Source organism: Camelus dromedarius, chromosome 3 (assembly GCF_036321535.1).
Source record: "Camelus dromedarius isolate mCamDro1 chromosome 3, mCamDro1.pat, whole genome shotgun sequence".
Lineage (NCBI taxonomy): Eukaryota > Metazoa > Chordata > Mammalia > Artiodactyla > Camelidae > Camelus > Camelus dromedarius.
The window spans coordinates 98434785-98453271 of NC_087438.1; the positions used below are offsets into that span (position 1 = coordinate 98434785).

General features: G+C 40.1%; 2 protein-coding genes across 10 annotated transcripts in view; both read left to right on the plus strand.

Moving 5' to 3' along the window:
• Positions 1-18487, plus strand: part of LOC105098088 (protocadherin alpha-C2) — a 169251-nt gene that overhangs the window by 55559 nt on the left and 95205 nt on the right. The window contains exon 2 of one of the 9 annotated variants that reach the window (XM_064484379.1): positions 8055-8343. The exons of 6 other annotated variants lie outside the window; for them this stretch is intronic. In XM_064484379.1, coding sequence (XP_064340449.1) covers positions 8055-8057 — 3 coding nt within the window. In that variant the 3' untranslated portion in view covers positions 8058-8343. Of the gene's footprint in view, positions 1-2658; positions 5447-7832; positions 10744-18487 lie in introns of those variants that run through there. 2 more of the 9 variants (XM_064484371.1, XM_064484373.1) reach the window with 2 other exon arrangements.
• Positions 1-18487, plus strand: part of LOC116152301 (protocadherin alpha-6-like) — a 119784-nt gene that overhangs the window by 35316 nt on the left and 65981 nt on the right.

Below are 18487 nucleotides of genomic sequence, written 5' to 3' on the forward strand. Positions count from 1 at the left end.
AAAGTATTAGGATTTTAGCCAATATGTGTCCTAATTTTCCTAATAGGAACTTGTTAGAATTTGTTTACAAAGAATGATGCAAGACTGACTTTCCTGTCATCACTTCATTAGAAATAATTTCCAATTTTCACTGATCTACCCATGTCATTTCATCTCTAATAATCATTAATGTAGCTAATCACTACGGATTATTTAATTTTTTCTCATCCACTTTGTTTTTTAACAGAATTTTGCCTTGATATTTTCATATTATGAGATCACTTGACTTTTCTCACTTCAGGCTTATAAAAATTGAACATTTTAATTTAAGTCTGAAAAGATTTTCCTTTTTTAGTCCTGTGGTTTTATACATTCATCAAACATTTATTGTCGGGTAAATAATCCTTAGTTTTGCCTCTATAAGTAAGACTTGTTTTCATATTATTTGCAGTAAAAGAAAATGCAGCCTTTGTTCTAGTATGTCTAGTATGTTTTCACTGAAATTATCTAGTATTATTTCATTGAAATAATATAACTAAAAGTTCTGTGCATTTTAAATTTTGTTCCATGAAATTAATATAAATTTATCTACTGCATACTGAAACAGAACTTCCATGTTTATGCTTCTACAGTAACTAGGCAAATAAAGTTATTCATATTACTCAATCAAGTCACAGGCATGCATATAGGCTTATAATATCAGTCTGTAATAAATGCTAGCTGGCATTATTTCCTGAGTTTCTGGATTCATCTAGAAGGAAAAAGTTAACTCTACCAAAATGAAGCCTGTTGACAATTAGTTTCATTCATCTCACTTTTTAAATTTCCTGTCTTTAAATGCTTTATTGCTGGGGTTTGTGAAATTTTCTTTCCATGTGGTATAATGACATCTGAAGATTCTAGCAAAGATAATTTACCTCTAGGTAATTCTTCTAATTCAGTGATTCTTAGTTACATGTAGGGTGGTGGAAACACTGACTTCTCTGAGAATATGATGAAAGTCGTATGTTGCCATTCTCCTCTTAAAATTGCAGTGTACCACTTGGCATAATATTCAAGAACCCCATGCTGAAGCTCATACTCAAACCTTTGGTCAGGAAACTTTGTATCTCAATATTGTCTAAAAACATTCTTAATTATTCCAAAATATAATATAATATATATAATATAAAATATTTTAAAAATTATATAAAACATAAAATGTCTCAGACTCAAAAGTGATTAAACCTTCATATCATTTGTGAAACTTTGTAAATATAAAGAAATGTGAATGTTAGGTAGGACACACTTTATTAGCCACCTCCAAATGAATTTCTTGAAACTACCCAACATCATTTAAATTTAATAAACAAAGATATTGGAATGTTTTAAATACAGGTTAAATTTTTGCAAATTGTTACTTTTTACATAGCACATAAGTAATCAATACACATTTTAGATAATTCCAAATACATGAATTACTTTCTACAAATGTAGTGTCTTTTATGCTTATTTTAAATTTTAGGTTTACATTCTATGATACAAAATTGTTATTTCATCCTATTTTCTAGTTTCATTGTTTAAGTATTAAGCTAAATTTAGATGTTCCTATCTGTTTAATCATTTATGTCTAACAGTGTGTGAAGACTACATAGACACTGGTAAAGTTACTTAGCAGTTATGGTACATTGACTATTTTTGAAAATGAATAGAAAATGCAGAAGCTTGGTGATGATAGAAATTTAAATAGTCCAATGGCATCAAATTTCAAATATGTTTTTCATTAATTAACAGCCAGTGTTGTAGTTGGTATAAGTTATTTTTATTCTTGTAGAATTATTCTTGGTTATTATTTTCTGGTTCTATAAAGATTTCATATCTCACTTCCCTTCATTATGTGTAAAAGGAATGGTGACAAATTATTGGTTTAAAGATTTTGATTCAAATTTAAATGGGCTTGTAAGTAATGTGTTTACTTGTTCACAACTAGCTGTGGGATCTTATCTGTGTTTTGTTTGCCCTTAAAGCTGGTCTGGAATTAATGAGTAAAATTATGAAAAGTCTTTTGATTCTCCCTTATCTCACAGTCACCATTCTGATTTTCTGAAGAGAAGCATAATCTGAGTAACTACTATCTGGTCTGGAGGGAGCAATTTAGAGGGAAACTAGACAGTCATTATGAAGTTCATATTCTTTTGACTTTAAACAATGAGATTGGGCTCCAAAACATTTCATGAGATCTTTACATTAGTGTTCTACTGTCACTTCAGTATTCTCTAAAATTTGGAGGCTTTGACTCAACATTTTACATGAAAACACTATTCCAGAATCTGTATTCAAGTTTCATTTCAACATATTATGAGAATGAGAACAGTTGCATGAAAAGTAATCACATGTGAGCATCAAGGATCCAAAAACAATGATATCCCCCATATTTATAATGATTCTAATATTCACCAGATTTATGGGTAAAATAATTTATTTGAATGAAATATTAAAGTTTCTTTTCCTTTACTAAATGAGGGAATTCTTGGCTTTCCCCTAAAGTCTTAGAATGAAGTGCTTGTGAAGGATGAAAATCATTACAGCTGTGAACTGTATGTGATATTAGGGCAGAGGTGGTGGATATTATTCTTTATTTTAAAGTCCATGATAGCTAATGAGTAGCTTCTGACATGCCTCATTTCAAAGATTATTTTATAATAGACTTTGAAGCAGATATTTTAAAAATTGAAGTATAATAGAAGTATTTGTTCTTTGTTAAAAATATCGTATACATTAAATAAATAGGTATTTACAAATGACCCATGAAATATCTAAAAAGTCGAAATAAATTTAAAATGAACCAAAATGTGGCTAAACCAAAAAGACCCCTGGATCTTTCTTGTACTTACATAATCAGTCACATGATGTCGCTATACACTCAAAAGGTGAAAAGCGAAAATTTTATCTCCACGCCCGGATTCCAACCATTCACAGAATAGGATCGACTCCATAGTAACCGGAATGCTGGGTAAAATTTATACTTACAGAAAGGGGAGACTGCTCATAAATGTCGGTAGGCGAGCAATTCCTTAAAACTGACAGTCTCACCTCAGAGATCTCGTTATTTGCAATGGTGTTTTCCTGGCAAGGAGGCTTCGAAGCTCGGCAACTGCTACTCTGGTTTCTGCTCCTTGCAGTCAGGGAGTGGGGGAGCGGCCAGGTCCACTACTCCGTCCCCGAGGAGGCCAAACACGGCACCTTCGTGGGCCGCATCGCGCAGGACCTGGGGCTGGAGCTGGAGGAGCTGGTGCCGCGCCTGTTCCGGGTGGCGTCCAAGGGACCCGGGGATCTTCTGGAGGTAAATCTGCAGAATGGCATTTTGTTTGTGAATTCTCGGATCGACCGGGAGGAGCTGTGCGGGCGGAGCACGGAGTGCAGCATCCACCTGGAGGTGATCGTGGACAGGCCGCTGCAGGTGTTCCACGTGGAGGTGGAGGTGAAGGACATTAACGACAATCCGCCGGTGTTCAGAGAAGGAGAACAAAAGGTACTTGTTTCTGAATCTGCTCCTCTAGAGTCTCGTTTTCCTCTAGAGGGCGCTTCCGATGCGGATATGGGCCTAAACTCTCTTCTGACCTATAGGTTAAGTCTAAATGAGTATTTTACTCTTAAAATAGTAACGAAAACCGATAAAAGTATATTGCCTGAACTCATTCTTCGGAAGCCTTTGGATAGAGAAGAAATGCCAGAACTAAATATGTTGCTGACAGCTCTGGATGGCGGCAAACCCAAGCTAACAGGTTCTGTTCAGATTCATATAACCATCCTGGATGTTAATGACAACGCTCCGGAGTTTGATAAGCCTAGCTATAAAGTGTTGCTGTTTGAAAATGTCCCAAACGACACCAGAGTGATTCAACTAAACGCTTCTGATCTAGACGAAGGACCAAATAGAGAAATTTCCTATGGAATCAGAATGATTTTGCCAGTGAGTGAAAAATGTATGTTTTCAATAAATCCAGAAACAGGTGAAATTAGAATCTATGGGAAACTGGATTTTGAAGAGAATAATGAGTATGAAATTCAGGTTAAAGCCATTGATAAAGGGATTCCTTCCATGGCAGGTCATTGCACTGTTCTGGTGCAAGTTCTGGACCTGAATGACAATACCCCTGAAGTAACGGTCACTTCTCTGTCCCTCCCAGTGCGAGAGGATGCTCAGGTGGGCACCGTCATAGCCTTGATTAGCGTGTCCGACCCTGACTCTGGCACCAACGGTCAGGTGACCTGCTCACTAACGCCCCAAGTCCCCTTCAAGCTGGTGTCCACCTTCAAGAATTACTATTCGCTAGTGCTGGACAACACCTTGGACCGCGAGAGCGTGGCTAACTATGAGCTGGTGGTGACCGCGAGGGACGGGGGCTCGCCTTCGCTGTCGGCCACGGCCAGCGTGTCCGTGGACGTGGCCGACGTGAACGACAACGCGCCCACGTTCGCGCAGCCCGAGTACACGGTGTTCGTGAAGGAGAACAACCCGCCCGGCTGCCACATCTTCACCGTGTCGGCGTGGGACGCAGACGCGCAGGAGAACGCGCTGGTGTCCTACTCGCTGGTGGAGCGGCGGGTGGGCGAGCGAGCGCTGTCGAGCTACGTGTCTGTGCACGCGGAGAGCGGCAAGGTGTACGCGCTGCAGCCGCTGGACCACGAGGAGCTGGAGCTGCTGCAGTTCCAGGTGAGCGCGCGCGACGCGGGCGTGCCGCCTCTGGGCAGCAACGTGACGCTGCAGGTGTTCGTGCTGGACGAGAATGACAACGCGCCCGCGCTGCTGCCGCCGCCACCCGGGCCTGGGGGCGGGGCCGGCGTGGTGAGCCAGCTGGTGGCGCGGTCGGTGGGCGCGGGCCACGTGGTGGCGAAGGTGCGCGCGGTGGACGCGGACTCGGGCTACAACGCGTGGCTGTCGTACGAGCTGCAGGCGGCGGCGGGGGCCGCGCGCAGCCCGTTCCGCGTGGGGCTGTACACGGGCGAGATCAGCACGACGCGCGCCCTGGACGAGGCGGACGCGCCACGCCAGCGCCTGCTGGTGCTGGTGAAGGACCACGGCGAGCCGGCGCTGACGGCCACGGCCACCGTGCTGCTGTCGCTGGAGGACAGCGGCCAGGCGCCCAAGGCCTCTTCGCGGGCGTCGACGGGCGCCGCTGGAGCGGAAGCGGCTCTGGTGGATGTGAACGTGTACCTGATCGTCGCCATCTGCGCGGTGTCCAGCCTGTTTGTGCTCACGCTGCTGCTGTACACGGCGCTGCGGTGCTCGGCGCCTCCCAGCGAGGGCGCGTGCGGGCCCGGGAAGCCCAGGCTGGTGTGCTCCAGCGCGGTGGGGAGCTGGTCCTACTCGCAGCAGAGGCGTCAGAGGGTGTGCTCTGCGGAGGGACCGCCTAAGACGGACCTCATTGCCTTCAGTTCCAGTCTTCCACAGTCTCGAGAAGATTGTTTAAGTTCTTCCAGTGAAGTAAGTCCTTGATATTATTCTAGTACGTTAAGTATATTAGTCATTATAAACTTTTCATGAATTAGCTCCACTTTTCACGTATTAAATAACGAGATAAAGATGAACTGCAGGCCATGAATCACCACATTTAAATATTTTCTCCTGCAAATGTTCATATTACCTATAATGGTTAGCCTTGAAAAATATAAGTACATTTGAGTAAAAACTGTCTAGGTTATTACACTTAAATTTATTTTTAATTTGTACTCAATTTCATGATTACAAAAAATTTTCAAGATTAGTGCAGTGAGCTCCCAGATATCCTTAACTGGATTCCTTTACTACTCCTCATGTGCACAGGCTTCTAAAATAGGCTCCCTGAGCACCAATCTAGTTTCAGTAGAATCTCTTTTCAAGTGTGATAACAATGAAAAATTGTATGTTATTAATTCTAGGATGAATACTTTTCTGTTATTGTTCCATGGTGTGCCTTCTTTCTTTCAACTGGGATAGGCTACTGTACTGTCCTTATTTACATAAAATATAATAGGCACTTTACATTTAAAATATTATAATATCCACCTAAAACAGGATGCATCTTATAATTGATGGTTTACATTAATTCAATTGGCTGGTTTATTTTGGTAGAACACAAATAATGGTGCATCTTACAATTAATGGCATTTCTTTGATTCAATAAAATATAAGAATACTTATTAGTCCCCTATTATTTTCCAGGACCTGTCCTAGGATTTTTAATCATATAATAATATTTAATTATCAATTCAGGCCTATGGTGCAGGTACAATATTTATTATTGTCATTTTACTAATTAGAAGCCTGAAGCTTATTATATTATTATAAACCATGCCACATAGATTGTGAGAGGTGGCTCAAACTCAGTCTTGGGGGTGGCATCATACTGCTCTGCCACTATTATCAGATGAATCTTCACATCTCATAACGTTCTTCCAACAAAGCCTTTCCAGAGTGTTTTTTTAGTGTGAGGGAAAGATGCAAGTAAAGAGGGAGATATTGAAGATGAGACAGACAGAGAAAGGCTGAAGATGAAGATGAAAAATATGGAGAATAGAAAAGGGGGAAAAAATCTAAGAAAGTAGGGTTGGCCTAAAAGGGGGGCTATTTTTCCCTTAATACGGAATGAAAAATAGAGAATATAAAGAAAAATGTTCATATAAGAAGAGGGTCGTTGAGTTCATATATGATGACTTATCTCTGGATACATAATCTGAGAACTAGGTGGTGGAAACGAGGTTGGGAATTTGAGAAGAATGAAGAAAATATGGAAGAATCTTCATAGGCAGGAATTAATTATGAATTCACTCAAGGGCTCAATTGAGGTAAAAGTGAGAGTAAACTTGTAGAGAATACAGTTATCATGGTTAAGTGACTAACAGCCTGAGAAACTCAATACGAGGAATGGAGAAAATGGATAGTTAGGCTGTGTGTTGAAAGGTAAAGAAAATTTTAAAGGAATAATATAATTGCGTGCCTCTAGGGTGTCTGAAGGGCATGTTTTAAATGGTCGACTCTGTATTCTGGGTTAGGTGGATTGCTAAATGAGACAAGTGGGGCCTTGATAGACAAGAACAATTAGAATCAAGGAACTATTCCCATTATAAGAGTAAAGCTGTGTTAGTAAAAGTAACAGAGCAATAAGGAGGATGGGGCAAGAGAACACCAAATATTCATGTTTTCAGAGGGGAGCAAAGATACAGAAATGAACACAACTCTTACTTCCTGCAAAGTTGTGCACAAAATAGGCAAGAGAATTATTGGAGCCACGCTAGTTCTTTCTTAGCCCTATTTGGCCTGGAACTTGGTGACTTGGTAAAAATAGTTACAGTATTAGATAAAAACAATATACCCTTCCTTTATTCCATGTTAGAGATGTGTTAACCTCTGTAGCTACCTGTTGTTGCTTGGAAAATCAGAGTCAATTTGAATAGTAGGATTTTCCCCAGTGAAGATGTAAGATGAGAGGGAATAGGAAGTTTAACCTATTGGTAGTAATTTCATTTCTACCAGGTACGTAAGATGCTAGTTGTTGGCATGTTTTATAGAAAAAGAATCCAGAACTCTATTGTTATATCTAAATGGTCTACATTATTGTGTGTTTATGTACGTACACACTCACATACAAACTCATACGCACATTGACTGGACATTTCCTTTAAATAGAAATATATTATCCACATTTCACGGTCATATTGGGGGAACTTATAAATATTGTTTATTTATTTAAAATCTGGTATATCAATTACTGAATTTTCCACATTCATCCATTTTATTTTTATGTGATTCATCATATTTCCATTTGGATTCAATGAATGTTGTGTGAGTAGGTCTCAAAAAATTACAGGGAAAAGAACATTCCCACCAAAATCTACAAAGCTATGCAGAGCTAGAGTCTGATTTCCAAAAGCAAATGTAGAATATTACCTCTTTTTTCAAATTCTGCATGAGGTATTATTACACATGCAAATATATATTTGTGGAAAGATGGAACTCATCAACCAATTTCAACTGGCATCCAATGCTGAGCAGAATACAGTGATTAACTGTTGCTGGAAAGAAACACATTAAATCTTTCATTACGTATTTGCAGTGAAAAACGTCACGAAATGCAAGAAATAAACCCTGTATCAACGGAAAACATGAAGACTGAGAGTCACTTTTACACTTACACATTCATGCGCACGGTGTCGCTCTTCACTGAGAACAATTCCGCGAAGAAAGCACCTCCCTTTCTTCCTTCCTGCTTAAAATTTGGCAGATAGTGGAAAATCTCTAGCGAATCCTCCCGCAATAGAGGGCCGAAAAATTAGACCTTGAGAGACATTTGAGGTAAGGTAGTGTATATACTTCAGATATCTCTTAAGTCTTTTGAGTGTACCATGCTGATTCCCTGGCGAGGAGGCCCAGGAGCTCCGCGTCTGCTGCTCTCACTTCTGCTCCTCGCAGTCTGGGAAGCCGGGAGCGGCCAGGTCCACTACTCGGTTCCGGAGGAGGCCAAACACGGCACCTTCGTGGGCCGCATCGCGCAGGACCTGGGGCTGGAGCTGGCGGAGCTGGTGCCGCGCCTGTTCCGTGTGGCGTCCAAAGGGCGCGGGGATCTTCTGGAGGTAAATCTGCAGAATGGCATTTTGTTTGTGAATTCTCGGATCGACCGGGAGGAGCTGTGCGGGCGGAACGCGGAGTGCAGCATCCACCTGGAGGTGATCGTGGACAGGCCGCTGCAGGTGTTCCATGTGGAAGTGGAAGTCACAGATATAAACGACAACCCGCCTGTGTTCCCTGAAAATGAAAAAAGAATAATCATTGCTGAATCTAGACCTCCGGAAACTCGGTTTCCACTAGATGGCGCATCTGATGCAGATATTGGAGTAAACTCCGCCTTGACCTACCGAGTCTATCCCAACGATTATTTCACACTGGACACACAAAACAACCGTGAACAAACGTCTTCGTTATCACTTGTGTTAAGGAAATCATTGGACAGAGAAGAAATTCAGGAACATAGTTTATTATTGACAGCCAGTGATGGAGGTAAACCTGAGCTGACCGGCACAGTTCAGCTGCTGATCACAATCTTGGATGTGAATGACAACGCCCCAGATTTTGACCAATTGATTTACAAAGTGAGAGTGTTAGAGAGCACAGTCAATGGAACATTAGTTATCAAACTAAATGCCACAGATGCTGATGATGGTACAAATGGAGACATAATCTACTCATTTAGAAGACCCGTATCACCTGCAATATTATATGCATTTTCCATAAATCCTGACAATGGAGAAGTTAGGACAAAAGGTAAATTGGATTTCGAAGAAAAGAAATTGTATGAAATACCCGTGGAAGCAGTGGACAAGGGGAATGTTCCAATGGCGGGTCATTGTACAATTTTAGTGGAAGTACTAGATATAAATGATAATGCCCCAGAAGTTACCATCACTTCTTTGGCTCTTCCAGTGCGAGAGGATGCTCAGGTGGGCACCGTCATAGCCTTGATTAGCGTGTCCGACCCTGACTCTGGCACCAACGGTCAGGTGAGCTGCTCACTAACGCCCCAAGTCCCCTTCAAGCTGGTGTCCACCTTCAAGAATTACTATTCGCTAGTGCTGGACAACACCTTGGACCGCGAGAGCGTGGCTAACTATGAGCTGGTGGTGACCGCGAGGGACGGGGGCTCTCCTTCGCTGTCGGCCACGGCCAGCGTGTCCGTGGACGTGGCCGACGTGAACGACAACGCGCCCACGTTCGCGCAGCCCGAGTACACGGTGTTCGTGAAGGAGAACAACCCGCCCGGCTGCCACATCTTCACCGTGTCGGCGCGGGACGCGGACGCGCAGGAGAACGCGCTGGTGTCCTACTCGCTGGTGGAGCGGCGGGTGGGCGAGCGAGCGCTGTCGAGCTACGTGTCTGTGCACGCGGAGAGCGGCAAGGTGTACGCGCTGCAGCCGCTGGACCACGAGGAGCTGGAGCTGCTGCAGTTCCAGGTGAGCGCGCGCGACGCGGGCGTGCCGCCTCTGGGCAGCAACGTGACGCTGCAGGTGTTCGTGCTGGACGAGAACGACAACGCGCCTGCGCTGCTGCCGCCGCCACCCGGGCCTGGGGGCGGGGCCGGCGTGGTGAGCCAGCTGGTGGCGCGGTCGGTGGGCGCGGGCCACGTGGTGGCGAAGGTGCGCGCGGTGGACGCGGACTCGGGCTACAACGCGTGGCTGTCGTACGAGCTGCAGGCGGCGGCGGGGGCCGCGCGCAGCCCGTTCCGCGTGGGGCTGTACACGGGCGAGATCAGCACGACGCGCGCCCTGGACGAGGCGGACGCGCCACGCCAGCGCCTGCTGGTGCTGGTGAAGGACCACGGCGAGCCGGCGCTGACGGCCACGGCCACCGTGCTGCTGTCGCTGGAGGACAGCGGCCAGGCGCCCAAGGCCTCTTCGCGGGCGTCGACGGGCGCCGCTGGAGCGGAAGCGGCTCTGGTGGATGTGAACGTGTACCTGATCGTCGCCATCTGCGCGGTGTCCAGCCTGTTTGTGCTCACGCTGCTGCTGTACACGGCGCTGCGGTGCTCGGCGCCTCCCAGCGAGGGCGCGTGCGGGCCCGGGAAGCCCAGGCTGGTGTGCTCCAGCGCGGTGGGGAGCTGGTCTTACTCGCAGCAGAGGCGGCAGAGGGTGTGCTCTGGGGAAGGACCGCCCAAGACGGACCTCATAGCCTTCAGTCCCAGCTTGCCTCCTTGTCTGAGTTCTGCGGAGGAAAGAGGTGTAATAGAAGCAGATTCAGAACAGTTCAGAGAGGTGAGATCATACTTAAATTTTCTTACTGTTTTAGCCCTCCTCATGGTTTTCCGTTTAAGCTTCTTGAATTTAAATTTTAAGGTCATTCTTTAATTTTGTTCATCGTTACGGTATTTAATGAGTGTTACTGACATTATGGGTTTAATTATTCTACAGATGGAAAACTTAAGTCAAAAACCTAACGTTGTCCAATATGCTAATCATTTGTTTTTGTTGTATTCTTAATAGTTTTAAAGTATTTATTGCCTACGTAAACATTTTCTAGAATCTCCACATTGTGAGTAGTTGAACATTAAGAAAACATTTGCTTTAATGAGGCTAACCATAATTAAAATTCTTAAATCTATTTTTAAAATATATACTTATACCCACCTACAGATTTTATTTTGAAAAGAGCCATAACTTTTTACATAAAGTATTTTTTAAAGTGTAGTTTTCTTTCTTTTTAAAAATCTTTTTGGCTTGATCCTTTCTAATTTTTCTCTAGGCACACCAGTGTGCCCCCTCTCTGATATCCAATATGGAAAATCATATGATTTTCCTTTGAAATTTTTATTTGTAGTTACGTAAGTATTTATACACATGCATACACCTTGTAGGTTTTTCGTTATTGTTTCTTTTTGAAAGTTTATTAGCATAGACAGTTTTACTTTTCTCATTCTCCAATACCTCATGGAAATTCCTAGAAATATGATAATTTTAATACCTGTATAGTACTCCGTACTGTGGGTATATCATTTATATACTGAATTATTCACTGTTGACGAGCACTTTAAGTATTCTTCTGACCTTGTAAACCATGCTGTACTATTATTTTACATATTCCCAAAATATTGGTGCTTTTATTTCTATAAAATTCATTTTAAGATATAGAATCGATACATCTAAGATTATTAATAATTTTAATTTTAAAATGTGTTGCTTGATTACTTTCCAAGAATTTTGTAGGACCTTTAACTTCCACTAACAGATTATGAGCACTCTCTTTTATATTGAAAAGCCATAGAGGTCCTCATTCTGCCAGTGTGATCTGTATAAAGTGATTATCTCATTGTTACTTTAATTGCTATATACCAGCAGTGAATTTGAGCATATTGACGTTTGTATCTGGTTTTCTTTTATTTATCAATTTAATTCTTTGCCTATTTTTTAATTGAAAAACTTTTTTCAGTTTGAGAAACTTCTCTGTGAAATACAGATATTGCCTTTTATCACCTCTGTATCACAAATATTTTTCCTCCTATATAATTTATATTGATTTGTTTATATTACATTCTGCTATGCATATAAAAGTTTTTTAAAAATTTATATGTCCATTTTTCCCTAATGGATTTTAGGGTCTCTGTGTTTAGTTAGGAAGATCTTCCTGACTTTTATAGTGAACATTTATTAATTAAATTCATTTCATAAACATTTCTTTTTATTTATTTATTTTTATTTTTTCATAAACATTTATTTTTAAATTTAACTTAATTTAAAAAATTGAAGTGTAATTGACATATAGCATTATACTGGTTTCAGGTATACAACATAGTGATTCAATATTTGTATATATTGTGAAATGATCACCACATTAAGTCTAGTTAACATACATCACCATACATAGTTGCAAAATCTTTTTTCTTGTAAAGAGAACTTTTAAGATCTACTCTTTAGCAACTTTTAACTATATAATACAGCATTATTAACTCTAGCCACCATGTTTTACATTACATTCCCCAGACTTACTTATTTCATAACTGACAGTTTGTATATTTTGACCACCTTCACCAGTTTCACCTACCCTCCACCCCCTGAATCTGGCCACCAATCTGTTCTTTGTATCTTTGTTTGTTTGTATTTTAGATACCACATAAGTGAGATAATTTTTCTTAATGTAGGCATTTATCACTATAAACCTGCCTCTTAGCACTTCTTTTGCTGCAACCCATACATGTTGGTATGTTGTGTTTCCATTTTCATTTGTTTCAAGAAATGTGTGAATTTCCCTTTGATTTTGTCTTTGACCCATTGGTTTCCAAGAGCGCATTATTTAATTTCTGTATGTTTATGAGTTTTTCAGTTTTCCTCCTGTTGTTGATTTCTAGTTTCATAATATTGTGGTTGGAAAAGATACATCATATAATTTCAGTCTTTTAAAATTTGCCGAGACTTCTTCTATGACCTAACATATGATCTATCTGGGAGAATGTTCCATGTGTGCTTGAGAAGAATGTATATTCCGCTGCCCGTGGATGGAATGTTCTGTATATGCTTGTCAGGTTCACTTGATATAAAGTATAGTTCAAGTTCAATGTTTCCTTATTGGTTTTCTGTGTGACCTATCCATTGATGAAAGTGGAATTTTGTAATTTTGATTTGCATATCTCTAATAAGTATAATTTTGATTTGCATATCTCTAATAAGTATAAGTTGTCTTTTTGTTTTGTTTATATTTTCCTTTGCTATGCAAAAGCTTTTAAGTTTAATTAGATCCCGTTTATTTATTTTTGTTTTTTATCTTAATTACTTTAGAAGACAGATACAAAAAATATTGCTGTAATTTATGTCAGTGTGTTTTCCTCTAGGAGCTTTATAGTATCTAGTTTTACATCTAGGTCTTTAACCCATTTTGAGTTTATTTTTTTTTATGGCATTAGAGAATGTTCTAATTTCATACTTTTACATGTTGCTGTCCAGTTTTCCCAGCACCTCTAAATTGAAGAGACTGTCTTTTCTCCATTGTATATTCTTACCTCCTTTGTTATAGATTAATTGACCATTAAGTGTGTGGGTTTATTTCTGGGCTTTCTAGCCTGTTCCATTGATCTATGTGTCTGTTTTTGTGCCATTACTACACTGTTTTGATTACTGTAGCTTTATAATATAGTCTGAGGTCAGAGAGCCTGATTCCTCCAGCTTCATTCTTCTTTTTCAGGATTGTTTTAGCTAGTCAGGGTCTTTTGTGTTGCCATATAAACTTAACAATTTTTTGTTCTGGTTCTGTGAAAAACGCCATTAGTAGTTTGATAGGGATTACATTGAATCTGTAGATTGCCTTGGGTAGTATGATCATTTTAACAATTTGATTCTTCCAATCCAAGAACACTGTATATCTTTCTATCTCTGTCATCTTCAGTTTCTTTCATCAGCATCTTATAGTTTATATAGTATAGGTCTTTTGCATCCTTAGGTAAGTTTATTCCTAGATATTTTATTCTTTTTGATGCAATGGTAAGTGGGACTGTTTTCTTAATTTCATTTTAAAAAATATTTCATTGTTGTATAGAAATGCAACAGATTTGTGTGTGTGTTAATTTTGTATCCTGCAACTTAACCGAATTCACTGATGAGCTCTAGTAATTTTCTGGTAGTGTCTTTAGGATTTTCCATGTATAGTATCATGTCATCTGCAAACAGTGACAGTTTTCCTACTTTTTTCCAAGTTGGATTCCTCTTATTTCTTTTTCTTCTCTGATTACTGTGGCTAGGACTTCCAAGACTATGTTGAATCAAAGTGGTAAGAGTGGACATCTTGTCTTGTTCCTGATTTTAGAGGAAATACTTTCAGCTTTTCACCATAGGGTATGATGTTAGCTGTGGGTTTGTCATATATGGCCTTTATGTTGAGGTATGTTTCTTCTATGCCCACTTTCTGGAGAATTTTTAAAATCATAAATGGATGTTGAATTTTATCAAAACCTTTTTTTCTGCATCTGTTGAGATGATAGTATGGTTTTTATTCTTCAGTTTGTTAATGTGATGTATCACACTGACTGATATGCAGATATTGAAAAATCCTTGTATCCCTGGGATAAATCTCACTTGATCATGGCGTATGATCATTTTAATGTGTTGTTGGATTAAGTTTGCTAGTATTTTGTTGATGATTTTTGCATCTATCTTCATTAGTGATATTGGCCAGTAATTTTCTTTTTTGTGAAATCTGTGTCTAGCTTTGATATCAGGGTGATAGTGGCCTGACAGAATGAGTTCAGAAGTGTTTCTTCCTCTGCCATTTTTGGAGCATAGCTTCAGAAAGATAGGTGTTAACTCTTCTCTAAATGCTTGGTAGAATTCACCTATGAAGCCGTCTGGTCCTGGACTTTTGTTTATTGGGAGTTTTAAAAATTACTGATTTAATTTCATTACTGGTAATTAGTCTGTTTATATTTTCTACTAATTCTTGGTTCAGTCTTGGGAGATTGTACGTTCTAAGAATTTGTCCATTTCTTCTAGTTGTCCATTTTATTGCATATAGGTGTTCGTAATAGTCTCTTTTGGATGGCTCACTTGATCATTATGTAGTATCCTTCTTTGTCTCTTATAACAGTCTTTATTTTAAAGTCTATTTTGTCTGATGTAAGTATTGCTACCCCAGCTTTTTTTTGATTTCCATTTGTGTTAAATAACTTTTTGCATCCCTTCACTTTCAGTCTGTATGTGTCTCTAGCTCTGAAGTGAGTCTCTTGTAGGCAGCAAATATATGGCTCTTGTTTTTTCATCCATTCAGCCAGTCTATATCTATTGGTTAGAACATTTAGTCCATTTACATTTAAGGTAATTATTGATATGTTTGTTCTTATTACCATATTGTTTATTGTTTTAGATTTGTTTTTGTAGGTCTTTCCCCCCCTCTTTTATTCTCTTCTCTTGTGATTTGATGACTATCATTAGTGTTATATTTGGATTCCCTTTTTTTTGTGTGTGTTTGTATCTATTATAGATTTTGGGTGTGCAGTTATCATGAAGTTTTGGTATAGCAGTCTGTACATATACATGCTTGCTTTAAGTCACTGATCTTAATTTCATGTGCATTTAAAGTACCCTGCATTGGTACTCTCCTCCTCTCAGGGTTACTATTATTGATATCATATTTTGCATTTAAGTGTTTCGTGTATCCCTTAACTGCTTATGTGGCTACAGATGATTTTACTACTTTTGTCCTTTAACCTTTATCCTGCTTTGTGTGTGGCTGATTTCCTATCTTTACTGTATGTTTGCCTTTACCTGTGAGCTTTCCCATTTTGTAGTTTTCCTGTTTCCAGTTGTGGCCTTTTCTTTTCTGCCCAGAGAAGTTCCTTTAGCATGTGTTATAAAGCTGGTTTGGTGGTGCTGAATTTTTTTTTTTTTATCATTTGCTTGTCTGTAAAGCTTTTGATTTCTCCATCAAATCTGAATGAGGGCCTTGCTGGTTAGAGTATACTTGGTTGTAGGTTTTCCCCTTTCATCTCTTTAAATATATCGTGCCACTCCCTTCTAGCCTCAGAGTTTCTGCTGAAAAATCAGCTTATAGTCTTATGAGAGTTCCTTTGTATGTTATTTGTTGCTTTTCCCTTGTTGCTTTTAATATTCTCTGTTTGTCTTTAATTTTTGTTATTTTAATTACAATATGTCTCGGTGTGTTTCTCTTATGGGACTCTCTGCACTTCCTGGACTTGGGTGACTGTTTCTTTTCCCAAGTTAGGGAATTTTTCAGCACTATCTATTCAAATAATTTCTCAGGCCCTTTCTCTTTCTCTTCTCCTTCTAGGACCCCTATAATGCTAATATTAGAGTGCTTGATGTTGTCCCAGGAGTCTCTCAAACTGTCCTTATTTCTTTTCATTCTTTCTTCTTTTTTCTGTTCTGCGGTAGTGATTCCCACTACTCTGTCTTCTGGCTCACTGATTTGTTCTTCTGCCTCATTTAGTCTATTATTTGTCCTTTCTAATGTATTTTTCATTTTAGTTATTGTATTCTTCAACTCTGGTTATTCTTTATATTTTTCTAATTCTTTGAAAATTTTAATTAAAAATTAAAAATTAAAAAAATTGGGGAAGGTAATTAGATATATTTATTTTTAATTTTTATGTATAAATTATTATTATTATTATTATTTTAGATGGAGGTACTAGGAATTGAATCTAGCACCTCTTGAATGGTAAGCACAGACTTTATCACTGAGCTATACCTTCCCCCTATGTTTTCTAATTCTTTGCTAAAAACTAACTTCTTGCTCTATGCATCCATTCTCCTCTGAAGTTCTCTGATCATTTTCATGATTATTATTCTGAACTCCTTCTCAGGTAGATTGCCTATCTCCACATCACTTAGTTCTTTTTCTGGGGTTTCATCTTGTTCCTTGTCTGGAACATATTCCTCTACCACCTCATTTTCTGTAAATTTCTATTTGTATTTTTATGTATGTGGTAGGTTAGTTACGTTTCCCAACCTTGGAGAAGTGGCCCTCTGTAGGTGATGTCCCATGCATCCTAGCAGTGCACTCCCCTCTTATCACCCAAGGGCCATGGGCCGGCTGGTCCCAGGGTAGAGTCTGGCCTGTGTTTGTGGACTAGTTCCAAAGGCTGTGGGGTCATTCTTTTCTTGCTTCTGGTGTCTGCCTGCTGGTGGGTGAGGCTGATCTAGAGGCTTGTGCAGGCTTCCTGGCGGGAGGGGCTGTTGCCTTCCCACTGGTGGATGGAGCTGTGTCCTGGCCATCTGGTGGGAGGGCCATGTCAAGAGGTGTGTCTAGAGGTGGCTGTGGGCTTAGGAAGTCTTTACAGCCTGTTTGCTGAATGGTTCTGTGTTCCCACCCAGTTAGTTGTTTAGCCTGAGGCATCCCAGCACTGGAACCTACAGGCTATTGGGTGGGGACAGTTCTTGGTGCTAATGGCCCAAGCAAGACAGCAAGATGTCTGCCTCCAGGAAGGAAAGTTCATGCAGATGAACACTTCATGATATGTCTGCCACCAGCTTTTACATCTCTAGGGTGAGCCACAGCCACCCCCCACCTCCAAGACCAGCAGGCAGCTCAGGCCCAGTCAGTCTCCTATGAAATCAGTACTTCTGCCCTTGGTCCTGGTATATGTGAGATTCTGAGTGTGCTTCTTAAGAGTGAAGTCTGGAGTTCGTGCTGTTAAGCCCTGTTGGCCTTCAAAGCTAAATGCTCTGGGGGCTTTTCCTCCTGATGCCAGGCCCCCAGGCTGGGGAGCCTGACCTGGGGTCAGTACTCTCACTCCTGTGGGAGGGCTTCTGCAGGATAATTATTCTCCAGCTTGTAAGTCAGCTCCCTGGGGGATATGGGACCTGATTATATTGCGACTATGCCCCTCCTACTGTCCCGCTGTGGTTCCCTCTTTATGTCTCCAGTTGTAGAAAGTCTTTTTTTTTTTTTGTAGATTCCAGTCTTTTTTTTTAATCGATGGTTGTTCAGCAATCAGTTGTGATTTTGTTGTGTTTGTGAGAGGACGTGAGCTCACAGTCCTTCCACTCTGCCATCTTGACAAGATCTCTATTTAGATCTTAAATCTTTATTCCTTTCAGCAATATTTTGAGGTCTTCAGAGACCTCATTTTATATTTTATATTTGCATTTTATATTTCTTTTGTTAAATTTTTCCTTAATATTTTCATCTTTTCAATCCTATTGCAAATGGAATTGTTTTCTTATTTCAATTTTCTGGTTTGTTTTTACTTTGGTTTGCGTATAAAATAAAATGATTGATTTTTGTATATTAATTTCTTATCCTATAACCTTGCTGATGCCATTTATTAGTTCTGTAGTTTTTAGTGGATTCTTTAGGATTTTTTATATACAAAGTTATGTGATCTGCAAACAGAGATAGTCTTAATTTTCCTTTCCACCTGAATGTTTTTAATTTCAAATTCTTGCCCAATTGCCCTGGTGAGAACCACCAGTACAATGTTGAATAGGAGTGGTGAAAGAAGATGTCCCTGACTTGTTTCTGATCTTAGAAAAAGCATAATTTTTCACCTGTAACTCT